The following is a 25709-nucleotide window of genomic DNA, read 5'->3' as shown; positions in this document are numbered from 1 at the left end:
CTCAAATCCACTTCAAACTTAACTGGTCCCTGAAAAATTCAGATTTTGAAATTTTCGTGAATTTTTGAAAATTGCTGCTATGCTTTGAAGCCCTCTAATGTCTAATGTTTAAAAAGTAAAAACATGTCAACTTTCTGATGCCAACATAAAGTAGACATATCAATCCAAGAAGAGATGTACAGCACAAGCCGGAGACTACAATAGCAAAGGAAAGTGACTCTTATTGGTTGCTTCCCAGATGTAACGTTTCGGCAAACAATCTGCCTTTTTCAAGCAAAGGGCCTTGAAAAAGGCAGTTTGTTTGCCGAAACGTTGCATCTGGGTAGCATCCAATAAAAGTCACTTTCCTTTGCTATTGGAGTCTCTGGCTTGTGCTGTAAATCTCTTCTTGGATTGTTGTGACTCTGGATTGGCCCTCCGGATAGGCACGGGCATAGCAGAGTGGTCCAGTGCTGTCTCTCTGGACTTTTTTGCTAAAATAGACACATTGTATTTGTGAATCAATATAAAGCAAGCAGAGAGTTTTGAGTAAGAAAAATGCTAAATTTTCATGAAATTTGAGGATTTTTCACGAAGGAAGGATGCAAGTAATGATGAAAATTTACCACTATGTTAAAGTAGAATGTCACAAAAAACAATCTCTGAACCAGAATAAACTGTAAAAACATCCCTGAGTTAATGCATAAAGTGACAGTGGTCAGAATTGCAAAAACGGCTCAGTCCTCAAAAAAGTGTACCAGTCAGATCACTCAAAAAACAAAACTGTTATATGTTGCTCAGTATCTCATCCTGATCATGTACGTGTACTTTGTGTCTGTGACCTACATTTCTCTCAATTAGCTTTATTTCTGAAATACCATAATTTTATCCCCCAGAAGCAGGGGGGCGGGTACTCACTGTGATAGCCACTCCCCCTCCCTCACCTCAGTCCAGTGCTTCCCAACCTGGGTGCCTCCAGCTGTTGCAAAACTAAAACTCCCAGCATGCCTGCACAGCCAAATGATGTGTGGGCATGCTGGGAGCTGTAGTTTTTCAACAGCTGAAGGTAGTCCCCCTTTATCTCTCACACACACACACACACACACACACACACAGGCTTCATATATTCTTACACATACACATTAGACACACTGATATACACATATATCCACACACACACACACACACATCCACACACACATGCTTGGACACTTCCTTTTTTATCTGTAATGCACGTTTCTGCCTCTCTCATTGATGTCTGCTGTGTGAGAGACGGCAGCAGTCTTCCTGCCCCTCCCACTCCCCTTCTCTTCACATGAGTCTCTGCAGTGTGTACAGCCCCTCCACCCCCCCTCCAAAATGTCCTGGAGTCCAGGACGAAGAAGTGTTCACCGAAGCACTGAATGGATTCCAGGAGGCAGAGGGGGCAGTTCTTTGACTGGCTTTTTCACTATGAAATACTGAAAATTTTCTAATGAAAGCAATTGCGAAACCTATTGGTTATAAATGCTTTACAACATATCAAAAGTTTTTATATCTGACAGTGCCCATTTAAGGTGAAAAAGTGCTCAGTCCTTAAGGGGGTTAAAAACTATTGAAGCAGGTGAAGGCAATCAGGCACTGCAGCAATGTTTAAACACAGCTATGAATCAAGGGTCCTGGTTGATATAGTGGGGGTGCTAGCTTTATAGAAAAAGCAATACGATGCAATAGAAGATCAATGAAGACATGAAATAAAGCTGCACCCACCCAGAAGTATATGCTGAAAATGTCTTTATTTCCAGTGTCCAAACAGCATAGGCATGTATATAGCTGGATGTGCCGAGAGCGAGAGCCGAAGCTCTCAGGTGCGGGAGGCGTACCACTTGACAACTAGTTTTGCGTCTGAAATGATGCTTCTTCTGGTCGTAGGTACCACCAGAGGAAGGTAACCTTAATGGGGTTAATAAAGTGTGTGTTCGTGTTTAAATTTTAATCCGTTTTTTTTTTCTTTTTTCACATTTTTTTTTTAGGTAGTACTGCTGTGAGTAGTAGTACCTGTACTAATAGACAGATCGCCCCGGGTTTCACTCCTGACACAGGATGCAATTGTCCTTTATATTGCAGAGATGCGGAGCAGCTTTCTCCTGCGCTCGCATCTCTGCTCTGTACCCCGGGCCTGCCAGTGATGAGAGTAGAATTCACACTTCTGATTAATATTTTCTGCCCAGAGTGGGGATTGGCCGGATTGTGGCACCAATCACTGATCTCAGCAAGAAATATGAATCGGTGATGTGAATTTCTATGCACATCACTGGCCGGGTGAAGTATAGTGCAGAGATGCAAGTGCAGGAGGAGAAAGCCGCTCCACATTTCAGGGATGAAGGACAATTGCAGCAAGTGTCAGGAGTGACACCTGCTGTTATCTGTCCTTAAATGCAGGTAATACTGCTCCCCAACATGGAGCACACTCGGTCTATTAATGCAGGTGCTCATCACCTTCTAAAAATCATAATGCTTTACATTTTGCACATAAAATTCCATATGATGGCTTATTTTTTGCGCCACCAATTCTACTTTGTTGTAACAAAAAATCCACGGCTAAACGGGAAAAAATTCATTGTGTGACAAAATTGAAGAGAAAATGCGTAAAAAATTCTCATCATCTTACCCCTATAACTTTATTTTTTCGCGTACGGGCCAGTATGAGGGCTCATTTTTTGCGCCGTTATCTGAAGTTTTTACCATTTTTGTACTGATCATACTTTTTGATCGCTTTTTATTCATTTTTTCATTTTGCACTTATGTCATTGACAATGGGGTTTAACAATATATTTATAATTTCCACACACTGTGATACCACGTTTGTTTTTATTTACACTTTTTTTTAATGGGAAAAGGGGGGTGATTCAAAGTTTTATTAGGCAAGGGGTTAAATGACCATTTATTTTTTTTTTTTTTTTGCAGTGTTATAGCATATGGGGCTAGAACACTGCACACACTGGTCTTTTACACTGATCCCTGCAAAGCTATAGCTTTGCATTGATCAGTGTTATAGGCAGTTGACTGCTCAAGGCTTATCTCAGGCTTGGAACAATCAATCGCCGATCTGACGCGATGGAGACAGGTTAGGGGACCTCTGCTCGCGTGCTAGCTGATCGGGACATCGCAACGGTCCCGATCAGCCCCACTTTCAATTTAGACGCGCCGATCAACTTTGATCGCCGCGTCTAAAGGGTTAATAGCACGTGCCACAACGATCAGTGCCACACACTATTAGCCCAGGGCCCCGGCTACCATTAGCCACCGGGTCTGACCCAGTATGATGCGGGGTCATGATGTGACCCCGTCTTATTTACTGGGCGCAGGGCGTACAGGTATATCCTGCGTCCTTAAGAGGTTAACGAAAAATTCTAGTGCCAAATATGGGTTTTTTACATAGTCTTTAAAAATTCTTACACAATCATTTTGTGCCTTATTCTAGTTTAACACAACATTCATTTTAAAATGTATTGGGTATGTCAGCACGTACGTGTCCTAAACTTTAACAAGGTGTGCAGTGTGTATTTTCAACTTTAAAATTTGTTATATCATAAGTTTTTCCTATAATTAACATTAACATAGTAGCTTTGTTTCATGATGCAAAACAAGAATAGTTGTTAAAGTGGGTGTTAATTTCCTTTTTTGCAGACGTATGCACTTTCTGTAAGCCAGGTTGTACCTAGAATACATATGAGACTTTTAAATAGCGACTATCGCATTTAATAAATACATGACCACTGCAAAGTGTGAAAAAAAATTAATACGTGAGCAGATTTCAGAAATGTGCTTTGGAATAAGCAAAAATCTGTCGCAGCATGTATAGAAAAGTTGCTCTTGCGCAAAATCTACTACGGAGCTTAATGAATCTCCTTCCTAGTGAACAGTTTATCTTTTTAGTTTTTCTGTCCTCCAAAAGTACTGAGGGTTTTTCCACCATTAATGTGTGTTTAGGGCATGCAGTTTCAAGAATGGACACACCTTTGGAGATACTGGTGTAGGTTTATTAAGCAAAATATGTACCGTATGTAACTAAAATTTTTAGCCTAAAGTCTGTGTGTGTTATATGCCGATACACCCCCAGGAAAGGCAGGGGGGAGAGAGGCCGTCGCTGCCCGCTTCTCTCCCCCTGCCTTTCCTGGGGGTCTAGAGCCCTGCTGCCGGCCCTTCTCTCCCCCCCTGGCTATCGACAGCCAGGGGGGAGAGAAGGGACAGCGGCACCCATTGCTGGCGCCGCTGCCCCATTGCCTCCCCCCATTCCCGGTGGCACAATTACCTGGGTCGGGTCCGCGCTGCTGCAGGCCTCTGGCGTGCGTCCCCGGCGTCGTTGCTATGCGCTGCACGGCGCGGCGCATGACGTCAGTGCGCCGCGCCGTGCATAGCAAGGACGCAGGGGACGCACGCCGGAGGCCTGCAGCAGCGCGGACCCGACCCAGGTAATTATGCCACCGGGGATGGGGGGAGGCAACGGGGCAGCGGCGCCGGCAATGGGTGCCGCTGCCCCTTCTCTACCCCTGGCTGTCGGTGCCGCTTCTCTCCCCCTGGCTATCGGCGCCGGCACCGATAGTCAGGGGGACAGAACGGGCAGCGGCGCCGATAGCCAGGGGAGAGAGAAGGGCCGGCAGCAGGGCTCTAGACCCCCAGGAAAGGCAGGGGGAGAGAAGCGGGCAGCGACGGCCTCTCTCCCCTGCCTTTCCTGGGGGTATATCGGGGTATACACGTGCACACACGCACCCTCATTTTACCATGGATATTTGGGTAAAAAACTTTTTTTACCCAAATATCCTTAGTAAAATGAGGGTGCGTGTTATAGGCCGGTGCGTGGTATACCCCGATAAATACGGTACATCCAATGACTTGTAACATTATATACCCACAATGTGGGATATATATTTTAGTGTCTTACCATTAACTGTCTGTCTCCCTCTTCCTTGTTTTCAGGAAGTTGATGAAAAGCCTTGGCCAGGCTGGTGATATTGAACCAGAGACAGAAGGAATATTAACTGAATATGGAGTGGATTTCTCAGAATTCTCCAATAATGAGCTACAGTGTTTACCTAAGAATCTACCATGGACTATCTCTCCAGAGGAGTTGGGAAAGAGAAGAGATTTGAGGTCTGTCAAAATACTTTTAATATCTGATCACTGTTGATTTTAGTTTTTTCTGCCTTCCATTAATTATTTTTATGCCTGTTTTATATTCTTTGTGGTCAAATTGTACAGTGCTCAAATTAAGTTAAAATGGTACCCCCTAAACATCTTATCTTATCCCCTGGGGGTCCCAGCACCTGGCATGGAGTTAGAACGCTTTGTGCAGTGCAAAGGGCTTGTGACATCACGGCAACACCCCCTTGTGACGTCACGCTGCGCCTCCTCAGTGCAAGGCTATGGGAGGGGGCTTGACAGCTGCCACACCCACTCCCATAGGTGTGATATCACAAGGGGGCATGGCCGTGACGTCACAAGCCCCTGGCACCTCACTAAGCAGTCTAAACAAATGCCAGGTGCTGCACAGAGATCGCGGGGGTTCCCCTGCCATCAGACATCTTATGGATAGGGGATAAGATGTCTAGGAGCGGCGTACCCCTTTAAGGATAGCTTGGTTGCTGAAACAGTATTATTGAAGAGTGATTCAATTTCAAACAAAAACTCTCATGGCAAAGATAAAATAACTGTATATCATGCTTACTTTTAAAGTGTACCGGTGACTAACAAAAACTTTTTATATTATGTAGATAATACCATTATATGTATATTTGTAATATACATTGGTTAAAAAATTAGTATATTTTTATTCCTGCAGCGATTGCATGTAAGTCTCATACAGGAAGTGTAGGTGGACAAGCAAGGCTCTGTGCAGTGAGAACAAACTGGGCTCTGGGCGGTGAGGCTCTGTGACACATTCCTGGCTCATACAGTAGGATGATTGACAATTTGGAAGCCTGCACAGAGCCCTACTTTTCCCGCCCTCACTTCCTGTATTTTGTCTCCTCACAGACACACATGCAATAGCCTTTTTTACCCCCAAAATATAAACCTTTTTTAATAAATGTATATTACAAATATACATATAATGGTATTATCTACATTAGAGGAAAAACTTTTTGTTAACGACAGGTAAACTTTAAATTATGTGTTGTCTTCCATGCACATAGTCTGTGTATCAAGATTAAAGGGGTTATCCACCATAAGGTAAGTTTAGTACGTACCTGCCAGACAGTAATGGACATGCTTAAGGATTTGCGCTTGTCTTGGGGCTGAATGGCTATGTTGTGAGATTACCAAAACACTGTGGCTAGCTTTTTGTGAACTGTTATTTCCTGTTTGAGTTTCCTTCTTTGCCTACAAATCCCATTCTACAATTTTCCTCCGTCCCACACATCAGCCACCCCACCCATTGAAACATAAATGAGCTGCATCCATTCAAAGACCTGTGTTTTTCAATCAGGGTGTCTACAGCTGTTGCAAAAAATACAATTAGTTGCAGATTGATCTCTCTCCCACCAAGCAGTCGCTCCACCCATTGATGCAGACAGGCTCCCTGTCATCAGCTGACTAGTGATATCAGGTCTCGGCGGCATTGCAACCTGGGAAAAATCTGAGAAAAGTAATTTTGTATGCTGTTAAAAATAAATATTGGGGTGAAAATAACATAATAATTGAGACCACTGTCACACACAGGTACAGACACTAGATTATGAAGTAAACGAACTTAACAGCCCTTTTAGCATAGTCAAATAAATAAAAAATCCTGGAATAACCGATTAAGTACTGAACATCTTTTTGCATTGCTCTGCATAATGTTGGTATTTTCAAGAGATTGAACACTGGAACCTGTCCAAGGATTAGGAAAGTTTTGGACATTTTTAAGTTTGATTAAAAACAATGTCGGTACTCTACACAGAATTATTACCTAGAATAATTATCAGCTGAAATGGCCAGTATTGCCCTGTATAAAAGGGCCAGAGATCAGTAGAAAGAGGAGCAAACGTACGTTTATTGGCTGCATATCCCCTTTTTTATAGAAAATTGCGAGTGACAAATAATGGAAGTAGAGGGCCTTACAAATGTTTCAGTGATTGTTCATTGGCCCTTCCTGCACACTGGTTGGTGCCTCTTAATAGGCTCTTCAAATTTTACAAGATCCCAGTGAAATTGGATCATTCTACCCTCTTGTATACCCCACCTAAAACAGAACTTTTATGAAATATTCAATAAGAAAAACTAGCACATTAAATATTATGAGAGATATTAGCACAAAAACGAAATATTAACACACCAGCCCCCCTGGGGGTGGGGGGCTAGGTGTATTAATATATTTATAGTTTAGTGTCGCCAGAGTATCTTAGAGTACCTCCCATTAACTTTCAAAATCTTATAATCCACCCAGTTGACTGCCCCCATTATCATAAACCACCCCCTGCCATTATTTTCACACATTTTGTTTTTTTTCTACTTTGATATTGCTCTGTATTTTCTGCTCAGCCTCTGGTTCAGGTTCACAGACTGGGAAGAGGCGTTCCCCCAGCAGGCGTGACATCATCTGAAGCCATACAGGGGAGAACTTCCTCCCTTACTCAGCAACCAACTGCATATGGCAGTTGTTTGAGAGCAGCTATGATTTGATAAGGCTGCACACAACCCCCTCAGCACTACAGACTGCATTTCCTGTGTTTGGACTTCTGCCAGGCCAGCAGGAGTCCAAAGTTTATGCATGAGATGGACAGGAAATGTTTCTCTGGACAAGTAGGGAGAGACCTAGTGGCAGCTTTTTTAAACACAAATAAAACATAGAAACTTGATTATTTTTTTTTTAAACAAAGTATATTAGAAAGATTTTTTTTTTTATTTACCATAAGGAGTGCAATAGCAAAAATTAGTTTGAGTGCTCATTTAAAGGGGTACTCTGGCTCTTAGACATCTTATCCCCTATCCAAAGGATAGGGGATAAGATGCTTGATCGCGGGGGTCCCATATGCTTGCATTGAGGGGGGCGGAGCTTGACATCACACGGGGCAGAGCCTTGACATCACAGCGCTCCGGCCCCGTGATCGACAGTAATCAGACCCGGAGCGACTTCGGGGACTGATTTTAAACTGGGTGCGGCATGCAAGATCACGGGGGTCCCCAGCGGCGAGACATCACTGATGCCTGCTTGGGGTCGACTTCTGCCCTGACCACCTCTATGCTGCGCTCACATCGGGGGGGGGGATTTATCAAAGGATTTAGACTAGTTTTTCCAGTCTCTAAAATTGTAACACAGAAAGTTGCAGTCTAAATACGTGCAACTTTTTCGCAAATTTTTCTTTAGATAATTTTTAGTACATGATGCATTCTAGTCTATTTTAGATGTAAAAATGCATTGGTGCTGAATTTATCAATTGCGACTTTTTCGGCAAAAATTTGCATCAGGCGAAAATACGCTGAAATGTCAAACCATGCTGAAGCAGGTTTAAATGCAGTCTAAACCGTAGATTCCAAAGTCCATGCGCAGAATTTATCAAGAGCCGTGTGACTTTTGATAAATTGACCAGCCTAATGCTCTGTAGTTTGGTCTATATTGATGCAGGAAATTTACAACTTTGATAAATCCCCCCCACTGAGTTCTAATCATCAGTGTGCCTCTAGCTACAACCCCCAGCATGCCCAGACAGCGAATACACCCCCCCCCCCCTAAATGAAGGCATTATATTGATATCATATAATTGTTTGTTTGTTTATATTTTCTTTCATAGAAGACCTCAGATCAGACATACCCAAGTACAGGACATATGCATCCTGAGGCATCAGCGCAGCACTGAGATTCAGTGCGCACTGCCGCGTGTATATGTTGGGAGGCAGGGCTGGGGAGCCAATGCGTGCCACCCTGGTGTTCAGAGCGCGCCCCCCCCCCCTGCCTTTCTTATCGACAGGCAGCAAGCGTTGGCTGACTGCATTCTCCCGCCTGGATCAGTCCGAATTCAGCGGTAACGTCAATCTGCTCAACAGCCGGAACTAGGAGCATGATCCCTTTGGGGCCAGATTTTCTAAACAAAATTAAACACTTATGAACTGATTTTTCATTAATAAAATATATTAGAAAGTTGTTTAAAATCAATAGGACTAGAACATAAAAAATTTAAATCAAAGTTGGTGGCAGTGCCCATTTAACTTAGTACGGTTTTGTATTGTGTAATTGGCTCTTGAAACCAGTGCTAATGGATGAGATCGGCACTTGTTTAAACTGCTCATTGCAAATGTAAACGGACCCTTAGGGATACATATTATGTTTAGATTTGACCATGATGCACTCTTGTCTTGCGATTAAATAGAAGGAAAAAATGCTTTTTAAAATGTAGTTAAGACCTGGCAATATTTGGTTCAAATGTTGACTTATTACTGGAAAAAAAAAATTGTCAACTTTATTCAATCTTACAGATGATTCAGATTCTTGCCAAATTGAACAGGATTTACAAATGAGGATATTGGTGGGGATTTAGAGATCTGAATGGAAAGAGAAAGTTAAAACAATTTGTACAAAAGTTTGATTTCTGTAAAAGCCATTTTCATAGCAGCCCCTAGAACAAAGAATTTATTTTAAAATAATCCCTCGTTTCCTGCATTCACACAGTAATTGATCTGTGTACTGTTCAATGCCTTATCCTAAAACGGAACTGTTTGCTGATCTATTTATAGTGTCCCAAATCAATGCGTCCAATCTATTTCTATTGTTACTTTAAATTTTCACAATGTGTAGATTTCAAAGAAGACAGTCAAATGCTTTGCAGTTAATGAATAGCATTTAACCAGAATTCAGAGACATTTTATAGAGATGTTTTTTTTACAAAAATTCCTATTTTGCGATTTCTCTTTTTTGATTGTCGGGGGGGGGGGGGGAGAGAGAGTATAGCTCCTCCCTTGTCAGACCTCAGTTGTAACTTTGACTGTTTATTTTGCTAAATCTGTGAAAAAACTATAACCATTCATGTTTGAGCTTTCGGACACTTACTACTGCCTTATTTCCTAGCTGATCCACTCAAATGTGAATGATCATTTTTCTTTATTGCATATTCAGTGCATATTCAGTTAACCCTAGCATTTTTGTCTGTTCTTAGTAGGCATGACTTGTCATAATTCATTTCACAGAAAATTTGTCATGAGATACAATAGGTCACTTAGGCTTCTTTTAGAACAAAAATGAGTTGGAACTCATGGCACATACACAAGCAGGAACAAATTTACATGAGATTTATGGATTTCATTCTGGTTCTTGGAATAAAGCACAATCAAGTTTGGTATTATGATTAAGCCACTGGGGAACTCTTATGGTCTTATTGCCTATCCAATGGTTTTCTACTAAAAAGCTGTAGTGGTAGATAGCTGTGAATCAATTTATTTACATACACATTCTACCTGAACCTCTCAAATTCTGATGGGAGATCCTGTCTTTAAAGGTGTGTTCCGGTATCAGAAAATAGTTTTATTTAGAGTACCTGTCATTATATAAACTTTCCCTGATCCCCCTTCCCATCTGTCCCTTACTCTAACTATGCCTATCCCTGTGTTTGAGGTTTAAAACACTGTGGGAATACTTTTTTTTTTTTTTTTTTTTAATCCCTCTTCATTAGCTCAGGAGCACTGTCTTTCTGAGGGGTGGAAGGAGGCGGGTCCTGGCAGGCATGATGTCACATGAAGCCTGGCCGGGACTCTGCTTCTGCCAGTCTTCCTGTATGCTGCTCTCCCTCTGCAGCAGTGTTTCCCAACCAGGGTACCTCCAGCTGTTGCAAAACTACAACTCCCAGCATGCCCAGACAGCCAACAGCTGTCTGGGCATGCTGGGAGTTGTAGTTTTGCAACAGCTGGAGGCACCCTGGTTGGGAAACACTGTTCTGCAGTGTGCATACAGACTAAGTACAGGGGATCGATGGCAGCCTATATCTCTCTTTCATGTGTCTCTCTGCACTAAAGTCAATGCTGAGAACCAGGGGCAGTGGGAGCAATTACAGAGGCAGTAATAAAAGGGTACCTTTCATCAAAAAAACTTTTGATATATTATAGATTAATGTATGCAGAATAACTTTCCCATAGCATGTTATTAAAAAAATATGCTTCTTTCTTTTTAATTTTCCACTTTGAAAAAATGGCCACTAGGGGTCTCCCTACCAGTCCTTTTTTATAGATTTCAGACTCATGCAGGAGTCCTAAATCTCAGACTGCATCCGGGACACAGACAAGCTCAACACTGCTCCCTGGCAGTGAGCAGGTGAGTTTGTCTGTGTTCCAACTGCAGTCTGAGATTTAGGACTCCTGCATGAGTCTGAAATCTATAAAAAATAAACAAAAAAAAAAATAAGACTGGTAGGGAGACCCCTAGTGGTCATTTTTTCAAAGTGGAAAATTAAAAAGAAGCATATTTTTTAATAAAATGCTATTGGAAAGTTATTCTGCATACATTAATCTATAATATATCAAAAGATTTTTTTGATGAAAGGAACCCTTTAAGATGAATGTCGGGGGGGGGGGGGGCACAGAGCAGGGAGTGCATTGAGATAATACAATGTATAAGATAACGTGTGGTGAGGGGCAGGGAGAACACAGAGCAGGGGGAGGGGGAGGTGACTAGCCTCTGTTATGAGAGGCATGTGCAGGCTTGTAGCTCACAGTGCTGCTCCAGCCTGGGAGCGAGTCCTGAGCTGAGACTACTGAACTTCCTGTGGAAGGACCAGTGCCCTTTCAGCATTAGTCCTAAAAGCTGTACACTAACTATGAAAAGCATAGGAAGCTGCCTGCAGACCAGGCATAGAGAGACCCCTAGTGGCCAAAAGTATCAAATGAAAAAATTGGTATAAATATTCTTATTTTTTAATGAAGACATTACAATATGTCTTCATTAATTATGAACAACATATAAAGCTTTTGTTGATGACAGGTACTCCTTAATTTGCCACAACATATATAACTTACGAATAGTGTTATCATAAATTGTACTGGCTTCAGCGAGTTTCCTTGAAATACCCTTGAAAGGAAATTGTGTAGTCCTCATCAGCTCTCCAGCTGCTCATTCTCTCCTGAGACTACGCATCATCCATCTTGAGGCTTGGCTGTATCTTGTCTCTGAACTCTAGCCCTGCCCATGAGCAATGTCCTCACCTCTGACCTACCGCTATAACCTACATCCCTATCTCTCCTATCACATATACATATATAAATATTTTTTTGGTCAGTAAAGAGTGAGATGTGTTTTTCCGCTCAGAGCTGCCACAGAAGGGCTATGGGAGGGAAGTAGGCAGGGTGAGAGGGCTGTGGTAAAGAGCTGCAGTATTGATCAGCTGCTGTATGCTGCAGAATAAGTTGTGTAGTTCTTTCCAGTTTGAGCACAGTGCTTTCTGCTGACACCTCTGTCCGTGTTAGGAACTGTCTGAAGCAGGAGAGGTTTTCTATGGGGATTTGTTTCTACTCTAAACAGTTCCTGACATGGACAGAGGTGTCAGCAGAGAGCACCGTGGTCAGGCTGAAAAGAACTACACAACTTTCTCTAAGTGCTTGAAGGGGTACTCTGGTGAAAAACTAATGCATGAAAGCCGAACAGATTTGTAAATTACTTCTATTAAATCTTAATCCTTCCAGGGCTTATCAACTGCAATATGCTCCAGAGAAAGTTGTGTAGTAATCTGACACAAGTGCTTTCTGCTGACACTTCTGTCCGTGTCAGGAACTGTCCAGAGCAGGATAGGTTTGCCACTACTCTGGGCAGTTCCTGACATGGACAAAGCCCCCAAAAGTTACAAAATGTTGTTTTGTTTTTTTTCTTCAATTTTGTTGCACAATGATTTGTTTTCCGATTCATTGTAGATTTTTGTATAAAATAACTATCATTACAAAGTAGAATTGGTGGCACAAAAAATAAGCAATCATATGGATTTTTTGTGATGGTTATGATTTTTTAAAGGTAAGGAGGAAAAAATGAAAGTGCAAAAACCCCTGGTCCTTAAAGGGGTTCTCCGGTGCTTTAGACATCATACTGAACTGGAAGCTCTATTTTGAGAACATTTGTTCTTTATAGACAAATCAACTGGTGCCAGAAAGTTAAACAGATTTGTAAATTACCATTTAACCCCTTAAAGGGGTTCTCCGGTGCCTCGACATCTTATCCCCTATCCAAAGGACAGGGGATAAGATGCCTGATCGCGGGAGTCCCGCCGCTGGGGACTCCCGGGATCTTGCAGGCGGCACCACGTTTGTAATCAGTCCCCGGAGCGGAGGCACACGGGGGCGGGGGCGTGACGTCACACGCCTTCTGGCGAACACGCTCCGGGGACCGATTACAAACGGGGTGCCGCGTGCAAGATCCCGGGGGTCCCCAGCGGCAGGACTCCCGTGATCAGGCATCTTATCCCCTATCCTTTGGATAGGGGATAAGATGTCTAGGCATCGGAGAACCCCTTTAAGGGGTTAAATGGTAATTTACAAATCTGTTTAACTTTCTGGCACCAGTTGATTTGAGAACATTTGTTCTTTATAGACAAAATAGAGCTTCCAGTTCAGTGTTGGTGAGGAGGCTCTCCACTGTTTTGCAGCAAAGACATGATTACTTGATTCATAGCTACTACTTTGTTTTAACATTTGTAATGTTTGATACGTGTTTGGAAGCAATCGCTCGGTATGCTTTGAATCTTGTTTTTTTTTTTTTTTTTTTTTTCTTTTTCCTGACCTTTAGTGTTTTTGTACTGTTTGGATTTTATGTAGCTATTTAGCATGACTGAATCTAAAGTAGAACGTGTGAATTGTGGGTTGTTTGGAAACATTTTTCCTAGCTTGTTGGCAAATTGAGACCACTATAACTAGCATTGTTAAATAAAACACATAATAAAAATCCTCTACTCAGCTTTTTTTTTTTTTTATTGTCCAGTGTAGTTAAAGGGGTACTGGAAAACATTTTTATTAATTTTTTTGTTAAACTGGTGCCAGAGTTAAACAGATTTGTAAATTACTTGTATTAAAACAAACTTATTAGCAGCTGTATGCTACAGAGGAAATTCTTTGCTTTTTGAATTTTTTTTTTCTTGTCCACAGTGCTCTCCGCTGACACCTGTTGCCCATATAAGGAACTGTCCAGAGCAGGAGAAAGTCCCCATAGCATACCTATGCTGCTCTGGACAGTTCCTGACACTGACCAGACAAACGTGGATATTTTATTTATTTTTTACATCAATTGTCACCCTAGTACAACGCATGCACAGATAACGGTGCAAATAGCATTCTGATACAACCAGTGTCTTTTTAAGGGAGCACACTGAGCTGGTACCGCAAAATGATGTGTTAGAATTGTTTCAGTAAATCCTTGTTTTCCCAATTTATGAAAAACCGGTCAGAATTAGGTAGTCTTTAAAGGAGCCTTTGATCTTTCTTTTGCCAGAACCCAGAATCATTAGGGTGGTCCCCGACAGCTTCACCCCAACTGCCTTGATTCATTTTTCCCTACATTAAAACAGGGAGAGATCTATCGATCATGGCTGCCAGTGAGGCAGATAAGAGCCATTGGGGACCGCACCAATGACTCATGGTATAGGCAGCATGAAAGTAATCACAAGCATCTGGGGTTGTTTCCTTGTACTGTCTGCTCTTATAAGTTGTACTTAAGTTATAATACATTTTTTGTTACAGTTGAGGCTCTTTGGCCAACCCTCCATTAAATTATTTCCAAAATCATGGGAGCAGCCATCTTCCTGAGCTTCTTTTCACAACATTTAGAGATGTTAACCTTAGGAGTCTGTAGATTTGTAGTTAACATTTTCTATGGGAGACTGTTCTAGATAAGCTCTGAGAGGGGAGGAGGTCACTACCACTATTGTGTGTTGGATACTATGTTCCAAAGTTATCCTGTGTTGTACTCCTGTCTGTTATGAGGATGGGGGGAATGCTGTAGTGATCTCTACAGAATTTTTTTTTGGGGGGCTATTAAACTTTGTGGACATATTAAAAACTGCAATATTTTCTCAAAATATTGAGTGGCATGGACACTTAACATAATAAATAGAGATGAGCGAAGTTACAGTGATTTGATTTGTCATGAACCTCGCGGCTCGGCATTTGCTGACTTTTTAGCCTGCGTAAATTAGTTCAGCTTTCAGGTGCTCCGGTGGGCTGGAAAAGGTGAATACAGTCCTAGGAGAGTCTCCCACCGAATCACCTGAAAGCTGAACTAATTTATGCAGGATAAAGTCATCAACTGCAGAGCTGAGAAGTTCGTGATCAATCGAATCACTGTAACTTCGTTCATCTCTAATAATAATCCCAATAATTCTTAGAGTATGGTAAACATAACTTGATTTAAACAGTAGGTCATTTTCTGATGGCACATTCCTTTTTAATACGTTTTTTTAATTAAACATTAATTTTATTAATTGGGACTTTTTGTATAGATAGCATTACAGTTGTGGCTAAAAGTTTTGAGACTGACGAATTATTTTTCACAAATTTTGCTGTTTAAGCTTTTAAGGTGGCACTTTGCATTAACTCTAGATAATGAAGTGATGACACATCTTTCAATTAATTGTATTGAAACCCATTTCTTGCCCTCCAGTGGAAAACCTATTTATTTATTATAACTGGTGCCAGATTTGTAAATGACTTCTATTTAACAATGCTAATCCTTCCAGTACTTATAAGCTGCTGTATGCTCCAGAGGAAGATATTTTATTTTTGAATTTCCTTTGTCTGATTTCATTGCTCTTTGCTGACCCCTCTGTCCATGTCGGGAACTATTCAGAGTAGGAGAAATGCTTTTTTCATCATGATTTGAGGACGATGTCTCAACGCACAAGTAATAACTAAGTGGGTTGATAAACAAAACTTTGAATTTGGTGGTCCCTGAACAGGAATCTCCCCAGTTCTCAATCCTATTGAGAACATGTGTTCAGTCCTCAAAAAGCAGGTGGACAAATAAAAGTACAAATCCCAGATTAGGCAAGATTGGATTGCAAACACGCCAGGACAAATTGCAGAAGTCTTTAAAAAAAATGGTCAGCACTGTAAATATTTATTTGCATAAACTTGATGTTTTTGTCAAATAAAAGAAAACATAATGGCATGCTTTTAATTGTACTGCAGTATACCATCTGACTAAAATATCTAAAAACACTGAAGCAACAAACTTTGTAAAAACCAATATTTGTGTGAATCTCCACTCTTGACTACTGCAATTGTTCATTATTCCCCAATCGTTCATTTGTAAATTCAAGCAATTTTCTTTTCTTTAACACTTCAGAGGTGTATTTTAACCTTGTTTTCAATTTTAATGATTTCCTAGCATCTTATCCTAACTGAGTATTTCTGATAATGTAGAAAAAAAACGCGTAGGGCCCTCGTGTATTACCCAATGGTATGGCAGCTATTCGGTGGTAAGGAAATCAAGCCCCTTATAGGTGGCTGCTCACCTTGAAGTAGACAAAATAGCGCATAGGTATTCTGATGTAGCTTGCTGCTCAGCCAGAAGGTCTTCAGGGGTCAACGAGGGCTGTTTTGTAGTAGAAAAATCATGCTGCTCTGAGGAAAAGGGAGTTACCCTCGAAACACATCATCAATTTTATTTTGTTCTATTACAATAAATGTGATCCATATGTGGTTCTTTCGCAAGATACCCTGTGACACTGATGTTTAAGCTAGCAGCGCCAGAAATCGATGGTCCATTTTTCCCACATACTCTGTAAACTAAGTATTGTTACTTATTTTAGTCTGCAGTTTCATAGGGTATAGCACCTATGAAGAGATGACAATTGTTTCCTAAAATCTGAAACAATTCATAATGTCTACCACAAACGTTACAGATTGGGTAGTGATCACTTAAATATAAAACTAATCTTATTTCTTCATAATAACCACAAAACTAGCATGAGTGGATATTGTAGGAATTAAAGCACATTAGCCAAACTGTGAAGAATGGCTGCAAACCTAAATATGTCCAGCAGTGTAAAAATAGGGGGGGGGGGGAGCAAAGCCTTGTGAGTTGGGGAGGAGCTGGATGTGGCCGTTCCAATGACTTAGTCTTGTTTTTAGATTATAAATAGTTGTAATAGGTGAGTATGTCAATGTTCTGTAAAAATTGTAATAGAACAGACCACAAAAGGGTGGCCTTTTGGCAGAGATAAATCTCCTGTAAATTCATCAATCAAATTAGAATGAAGTTGTTTGAAACAGTGACTATATAAGCATTAGGTATCCGTATATTAACCAGACTGAATGTTAAGGGGCTATTCCAGGATTTTTTTTATTTGACTATGCTACAGGGGCTGTAAAGTTAGTGTAGTTTATAATAGTATCTGTACCTTTTGTGTGACAGTATTCTCACAATTCTTCTGTGATTTTCACCCCAATATTTTTTTTTTAACAGCATACAAAATGACTTGTCTCAGATTTTTCCCAGCTTGCAATGGGGCAGAGACCTGACTCACTAGTCAGCTGATGACAGGGAGCCTGTCTGCTTCAATGGGTGGATCGATCGCTTGGTGGGAGAGAGATCAATCTGCAACTAATGCAACAGCTGTAGGCACCTCTATTGAAAACCACAGGTCTTTTGAATGGATGCAGCTCATTTATGTTTCAATGGGTGGGGTGGCTGATGTGTGGGAGGGAGGAAAATGGAATTATGGGATTTGTAGGCAATAAAGAAAACTCAATCAGGAAATACCAGTTCTTAAAAAGCTAGCCACAGTATTATGGTAATATCACAACAAGACCCCCAAGACAAGCGCAGATCCTTCCTAAGCATGTCCATTACTGTCTGCCAGGTACATACTAAAATCGCCTTATGGTGGATAACCCCTTTAATGAGTCATAAACCCTAAGCTGATATTAGAACGTATTATAAGTTTATTATATTAAGGGGGTACTCCACCCCTAGACATCTTATCGCGGGGGTCCCGCCACTGGGGACCCCCACAATATAGCATGTGGCACCCACCTGTTACTGCTCCGGAAGTGCTGGAGGGTCTGCGTCCCGTCCCCTCCCATAGACTTGCATTGAGGACACGGTGTGACATCAAAATCTTCCATACCCGGGGTTGGGAACCAGACCCTCCAGCGCTTCCGGAGCAGTAACAGGTGGGTGCCGCATGCTATATTGCGGGGGTCCCCAGCGGCGGGACCCCCGCGATCAGACATCTTATCCCCTATCCTTTGTCAATGGGTGGAGTACCCCTTTAAGTTCTGTCAGCATCTGTTTTCCTCCATGTACCTTTTTGGGTAATAACATCTTAGACAGTGGAGTACAAACAGTTTGATTAACAGGTAAAAACCACAAAGTAATGGTTGTTTATGAAGAGTGTTCTAAAACTTTAAGCAAGCTTTATAACCATTGTTACAATATTTAAAAGTTGGGGTGTTCTTCAATTCTCAGACCTATTGAATATGTATATGATGTCCTTGTGAAGTAGTAAATCAGAAATAGTATCAAAGTTTTTTATTTTAATAGAAATCTTCTTGCGCTTTTTTTTAATCTTCCGATAAACTGATGACTTGGGCACCATAAAGCGTTTTTAAAAAACCTTTTGAATTCAGCACACAGTAGCTGTTTATAAATCTCTATTGGGGAGATTTATCAAACCTGTGCAGAGAAAAAGTTGACCAGCTGCTCCTAGCAAACAATCAGATTGCTTCTTTAATTTTTAAAAAGGCCTCTGAAAAATTAAAGAAGCAATCTGGTTGCTATGGGCAACTGGTCAACTTTTCCTCTGCACAGGTTTGATAAATATCCCCCTATAATCTTCATTTGAAATAGATTTGGAACTGTATATGATTTGTTCCTCTTTTTGTACGGTTTTCATTTCTCAGTTTATTGCATAATACCTAGGAGGTTTCAAGGATCACTGTGAAACAGCAGTCACGAAATGACTGATCATAGACGGATGACTGCTGATACAGTACAGAAAAAATGGGAAAGGAGAAGAAAATAAGTGTTAAGAATTTCAGCATAGAACTAAAAGAATGGAGCAGCTCCCTGAGAACAGTTTTTCCTTAAATAACTAGAGCCTTAAACATAGCACAATGAAATAGTTTTTCAATAGTAATTTCAAAGTGTTACTCGCTATGATTTAATTATTGTAGATATTTATTTTGGGGCCTTAATTATGGGGCATGAAAGGATGAGTATAATGTAGACAATAGCCCTTCCCCTCACCCTCCCCCCCCAACTCCCTATCCATTGTATTTCCAATATGTGAGACCTCTTTAGGACCATTGCTCAGTTAGAATTGGTGCTTACTTTACGTTTTCCTGCTTTACATTTTCCAGTTGCTTGGCCTTTCCTTGTTCATTCTTTTACTTTATTTTTTTTCCTTTCTCAACTTCTCTGCCAGTGAACAATTTTATTATAAACAGGACATTGTATTCGCTTTTTAAGGAGAAATCTGAGGCAGGAGGTAAAATTACATTCAGCTATTTTTCAGCTGCCAAAATAGAAAACAATGACCTAAAAATAGCAAGCGTAGGAGAACAAGGAAAGATGGCAAAGCCAGAGGTACACTTTTTAAACTTTTTTTGGCCCCAGGGGAAGGGTCATACTTAAGATTTGGGCTGAACTATCCAAGAAGAGGAAATTATGAAGCCTTATGCTAATAAATCTGGGGATATTCACTTGTAGCTTTTTGGAACACCCCACTGGGTATTACTTTTCTGAACTGTATGGACAGGTGGCCTGTTCACATGACCGCCGGTGGCCTGTTCAGGTTTTAGCTACTCTATTGCAAAGAGTATATTAAATAAAACATTACAAATTAAAAATTTATGTTTGATAAAAAATATATTTCACATCTTGCATATGCTGTGCAACAGGCTTTTTAAATGGGGAACTACTGGGAAGTAAAACTTGTCCCCTATCCTGTGATTAAGCGATAAGTGTCTGATCACTGGGCCCCCTCTATCTCCTGTATGGGGCCAGCCTACTTATCAGTCATTCGTACACTCTAGCCTTGGGGACAAACTTAAGTGATCGCCGGTCAGGGACCCATCTCAGCCTGGTGATTAACTGAATGGGCCGTTACTCAAGCTAGTCCCCAAGCAGAATGCCAGGGGGGGGGGGGGGGGGGGCAGTAGTTTGACTCCTCATATCCTTTAATCTTTACTTCCCTGGCAGTATGCCTTTTAGGCAGTAAAAGACTATCCAAGCTGTATTTGTGGAAATAATTTTTGGATTTATATTTAAAAAGTATTTTAAAGTTTTTTTGTAGGCTAAAATCCTAGTTGCCCTATTGAAATTTTTTTAAAGCAGGTAGGATGTCTCTAGCAACTAGTTTTGTGTGCTTAAGTGGCTGCTGTAAAATAGATCTCTGGACTGTTGTTCGCATATTGCATGTAGAATATTCAAGGCACTGGAGTTAAAATACAAAATACTTCCTTTATTACAAAACCTATGGCAAGGTTTGACCCATAACATGATTATAAAAAGGCCAGCTATGGCCAAAATGTAGCATTTTGTCATAAAGGAAGTGTTTTGCATTTAAACTTTGCCTTGAATCTTCTATATACTTGCTGTTTTTATGATATGGAGTTGCCCAAAGCTCAGCTAGTGTATGGATGTTGACTAGTGTAATTTGGAATTGATGTTCAGAGATCGTCTGCTAAGGCAAAATGACTGCCCCATAATCATGTAAATTGAGTAAAAATAAAATAAAAAATAAATCTGAAAATTAAAGAGCAAAAATATTTTTTTTTGGTTGCAGTACTTTGGTATCACATTAAGGGGAAAAATGGACAATTGCCTGTGGTGTGATGTCAGACTACTATAGTCACTGGAGAGTGATAGTGATACGGATGTCACAGCACAATTTTAATACTGTTTTCGTAGGCAGATAATGCACACAGTGAGGCATAGCCCAAGGTTATAAAATAATGTTAATAAGAATAAAATAAAAATAAACATCTATTATGAGACAGTAACCATTGGTTCCCCGATGTGTTAATGTGAGATTACCACCTCTAGACTTCCTGTAGTAGCACTTTAATATAAAGTGTGTAAACTTTTAATTGAATACTTGATTTCCCCTAAAATATTATTTTGGTTGTAAATAATGCTTGGCACATTTTTGTTACATTAATCCCTCTCCCATTTACCATTTTTATTTTGTGTAACGGTTATGGTAGCTTGTCCTTCAGTTTTATTTTGTAGAAGAACTGTTCAGAAAACATATGCAGTACACGTGAGGCATAGCAGACTAAATAATCCCATTGTGAAAAACTTTCCTGTAAAAGTGAATATGAATGGAAAATTTAAGGACTTGTTTGGTAGGTACCTTATCCAAGATCATTTGATTGTACTGAGGATGCGCCACCTTGAGTTTTGAAATGTTTGTGATGTCTTCACTCATAAATTTATTAATTTCAAGGCAAAAGTTCTTAAATTGCATCGTAGCCTTTTTTTCAATTAGTTTCTAGCGTTCTGCAGCTCTCAGCATAGTTACTTAACAGATGATAAAGGCTTGGATGCTTCTGCCACAATCAGGATAAATATATGCTGTTATTCTCATCAGGTTCCGTAGGTCATTGTAGTTTCCACCTAACATTTCCGAGCTGTTGTACTTGGTTTGTATTGCAGCCTTGAAGTAGTTCCAGTCAGTTTCCATGTCATCAGAGTTCACATAAATGGCTCTCGACTGTCTTGTAACTTATTTTTACTGTTCTCTCTACGGAAGCGTTAACTTGCCCTTATGATACAAGGCAAGTCTACATACGAAGTCTTCTTTTTTGTACTTTTAGGTTGTCAGTATTTAACAGCAACTTATAATAATCAGTCCGGCTTTCTGTTTTACAAGAGGAACAAATGTTAAATAAAATATAGAACATAAAATTATATATCTTTTGGTTTGGAAATTAAAGTGCATCTGTCATGTTGTCTGGCCACACTTTGCAAAAGGGGTACTTCACCCCTAAACATCTTATCCACTTTCCAAAGGGTGTCTTATCATGGGGGTGTGGCTGATGAGACTCCCCGTGATCTCCGGCACGGCACCCTAGCGAACTACACTCTGTGCTGACGGGTGACCACATCTGTCATGCCCCCTCCATTCATGTCTATGGGAGGAGGCATGATGGCTATGAACTAGCTGTAATGCCCCCTCCCATAGCCTTGAATTAAGGGAGCGTGTTCTGACATAAGGAACTCAGAAGCTCCAAGCTTCCATGTTAAGAACGCCGCTGTGCCAGGCTCCCAGTGGCCAGACACCCCGCAATCGCACATTATCCACTATTCTTTGAATAGGGGATAAGAGGTCTAGGGATGGAGTACCCCTTTAAATTGTTATAAGTTTTCAATATGCTCTGTTAACCTTGATGCAATCTTTTTTTTCACAGTATCTCTTTTATTGATGTTGAATTAGTTATCAAATGCATTATAATAGGTACGTTAGATATGATGATCTGGTTTGAGTAGTGGCCCTTGCATCACTGTCCTAGAATCAAAGGTAGCCTGACCAAGAAGACTTAAAGCAAGTGTAAACCAAACAGTGTTTTTATAATGTAGCTGTTTTAACCACTGTAGTTTTTTTTAATCCTTCAGCCCAGATGATCTGGTCTACCATTAGGTATATGTTAACATTGTGTGGAATGTGTTTGTAACTAAGATGTTAAAACTTTATAACGATGATTTTTGTGTTTGTTAGAGATTTTCATGACAACGAGCTGTTCTGATCCATATTATACGTTAATTTAGCTTTTTGTCTTCGAAATATCAAAAAATCTGTTTAATGTTAACTCCCCTTGACAGCAAATCTGTAAGCAAGCAGTTGGAATAGATTGCACAGGCTTCCAAATGGACCTTCTTTTGGAATGGTTTATTATTGTAGTGGAGTAATACATTAGTAAGGACACTGTCAGTTTCCTCACCTGGAGCAGAACCAGCCATTGAATTTCAAGGCGCGATTGCTCACTAAAAAATAAACACGCGCAAGGAATTAAACAGAGCAGTCACGCTTCTAAGGATTTTGAATTTTGAAATTAACAAGCTGTTACCTTTAAATTTTGATGTATAAATTTGAGGGCTAAATCCATTGGCGGTATGTTCACCATATTTGCCTTTCCTATGGTGAGTGGGTTTTGTGCATATATTACAGTATTTAAAGAAAAACGGTCATCATGTTCACCCACATCAATCCCAATACACTGGGTATAGGTTGGGTAAACAGGATACAGATGAGGGGTCACTGACAATGTTACATACATTCGATCTGGAGATATGTCCCTCCGAAGATCCGCTTCTATCTTCTCTGAATTGCATGCTGGAGGCGGGTCTGATGGGTGAATTTGAATATTCATTGTTGCTGGTTACGTGAGCCCTTGCGCCTATTTATTTTCAAAGGGAGTTGGCGAGGCCTTCCTTCAGCGTGTAATTCACAGAAAATAGAAGTGGATCTTCAGAGGCAATATCTCCGGAATGCAGGTGTGTATTGTAGTCAGTGACCCCTCATCGGTCTCATGTTCACACACACACACACACACACACACACACACACACACACCACACACTTTCCAATTCCTACACCATCTTTATCCCCTTGCTTTTTTGCCCGCTTCGCATAGGAAGACAGCTGGAGTAGCAATCCTAATCTCACACTCATGCCCCTTCCAGGTTTCCTCTTCCTACTCGGATCCCCTAGGCCGATATGTGATAGTGGAGGGTTCTATGGGTGGTTGGCCCCTTCTTTTGTGCAGTGTTTATGCCCCTAATTCCTCTCAGATACCCTTTTTGCGTCGGGTCCTAGCTCAGTTGAACAAATACACACCCCCCGTCGGCATGGCTTTTTGGTGGTGACTTTAACCTTGTTTTCTCTCAGTCAATGGATCGTTTTTCTGTTCTGGGTTCCCCTGCCCAGCTGTACCTCGCTACCTTGTTCCGTCGGTTAATTCGTTCTTCCTCTCTGTACGACCTGTGGTGGATTAATCAACCTACCGACAAATCATTCTCGTTTTACGTGCACCGGCACAAGCTTCACACTCGCATAGACTATTTTTTCGGGAACTTGCCCATGGTTCGGATGCTCTCTTCTGCTTCTCTTGATCCTATCTCTTGGTCTGACCATAGCCCTGCAATTCTTTCTTTCTCTTCTTTTTCCACTTCTACTTGTTGCTATCACTGGAGGCTTAACGATTCTATGCTTAAATCCTTGCCTTTCCGGGAGTCAATCCAGGCTTCTATTGTTGAGTATTTCACCCTCAACCAGGGATCTGTCTCTTCTCAGGTGGTTCTCTGGGAGGCACATAAATTAGTGGTCAGAGGACATTGTATATCCTTGGGCTGATTCTTTGGCCCGCTCCCGGGAACTGCACGCACAAATCCGTGCCCTTGAGGGGACGTTGCTTCCCTTCGGGTCCTTCGGTGTCTGGTTGCATGTGCTCAGTTGGGGGAACTTGCGCTCCACAAAGTGGAGCGGCACCTTCTATATGCCAAGCAGCGCTTCTGAGAAGGACAATAAATCCCACTCTAAGCTGGCATGATGCCTAAAGGACCGTGCTGTGGCCCAGACTCCTTCGGCCTTGAGGGACCCCTCCGGTGCTCTGCACTACCATCCTAATGACATTTCTCGCCTCTTCGGAGATTACTACTCTAAACTATACTCTCTTCCTTCCCAACTTCCCTGGAGAACATAACTCTCGGTTAGACTCCTTTCTCTCAGACTGTCACCTGCCATCCCTCACTGCAGCCAATCGGGTGAACCTTGAACGCCCCGACCACGCTTGAGATCTCAGAGGTCCTGAAGTCTCTTCCTACTGGACATTCCCTGGGCCCGGATGGGTTCACCTACTTATACTACAAAAACTTTTTCTTCCCTACTTTTACCTCACCTTGTTCCTCTGCTCAACTCTTTTCTGGGGGAGGGGGGGAATCCCGCAGTCCTTCTCACATTCCCTGCTTACACTCATCCCTAAACCAGGTAAAGACGACCCACATGACTGTTCCAGTTAAAGAACCATAGCTTTGCTCAATACAGACCTGAAGCTGTTCTAGACGGTCGGAGCAGGCTGTCGTCCTTAGTCTGGATGCCGAGAATGCCTTTGATAGGTTGGGTTGGCCTTTTCTCTTTGCCACCCTCAAGAAATTTGGGATAGCTGGGCCCTTCCTCACTGCACTGCGGGGTCTCTACGCCTCCCCTACTGCCTCTCTTAAACTACCTCATATGTCTTCTCGCTCTTTTCCTTTGTTTAATGGTACCAGACAGGGATGTCCGCTGTCCCCTCTTATCTTTGCTTTATGTATTGAACCTCTTGCTGCTATGATCCGGAGGAGCGCAGACCTCTCAGGGATCAACCTACATGACAGGGAATTAAAAATTTGCCTCATTGCAGACTATGTTCTTCTTACCCTTACTAGACCTGCATCTTCTCTCCCTAATCTTTATAGGATCCTCCATGACTATGGTGCTGTCTCTGGCTACAAGATCAGTCTCTCAAAAACCTGAAGTCCTTCCTTTGAATCTCCCTCTTCTCTTGCTACCCAGCTGCGTACTTCCTACTCATTTCGATGGTCTCCCTCAGCTGTTACCTATGTTGGGGTGTGACTTACTCCTAGCTATTCATCTCGTTACTCTAACTACACACCCCTCTTCCAACACCTTCGCTTGCTCATGGACAAATAGCAGTCCCAATATATTGCTTTTTTCGGGTTTATTGCGGCAGTTAAGAGGATTATACTTCCTAAATTGCTTTACTTTTTTGAGATGTTACCTGTCAGAGTGCCGTTGTCTGCCTTG

At 41.4% G+C, this 25709-nt stretch overlaps 1 protein-coding gene across 2 annotated transcripts in view; it reads left to right on the top strand.

The window, feature by feature from the left end:
- The window catches only part of DIS3L2 (DIS3 like 3'-5' exoribonuclease 2), a 320278-nt gene that overhangs the window by 150955 nt on the left and 143614 nt on the right, over positions 1-25709 (top strand). For both annotated transcript variants that reach the window (XM_056565531.1, XM_056565532.1), the window contains one exon: positions 4939-5112. In XM_056565531.1, the coding sequence (XP_056421506.1) occupies positions 4939-5112 (174 nt within the window). The remainder of the gene's footprint in view (positions 1-4938; positions 5113-25709) is intronic.

This window comes from Hyla sarda, chromosome 3 (assembly GCF_029499605.1).
Source record: "Hyla sarda isolate aHylSar1 chromosome 3, aHylSar1.hap1, whole genome shotgun sequence".
Lineage (NCBI taxonomy): Eukaryota > Metazoa > Chordata > Amphibia > Anura > Hylidae > Hyla > Hyla sarda.
Note: the sequence above shows the minus strand (reverse complement) of the source record. Positions and strands in the feature narration are given on the sequence as shown.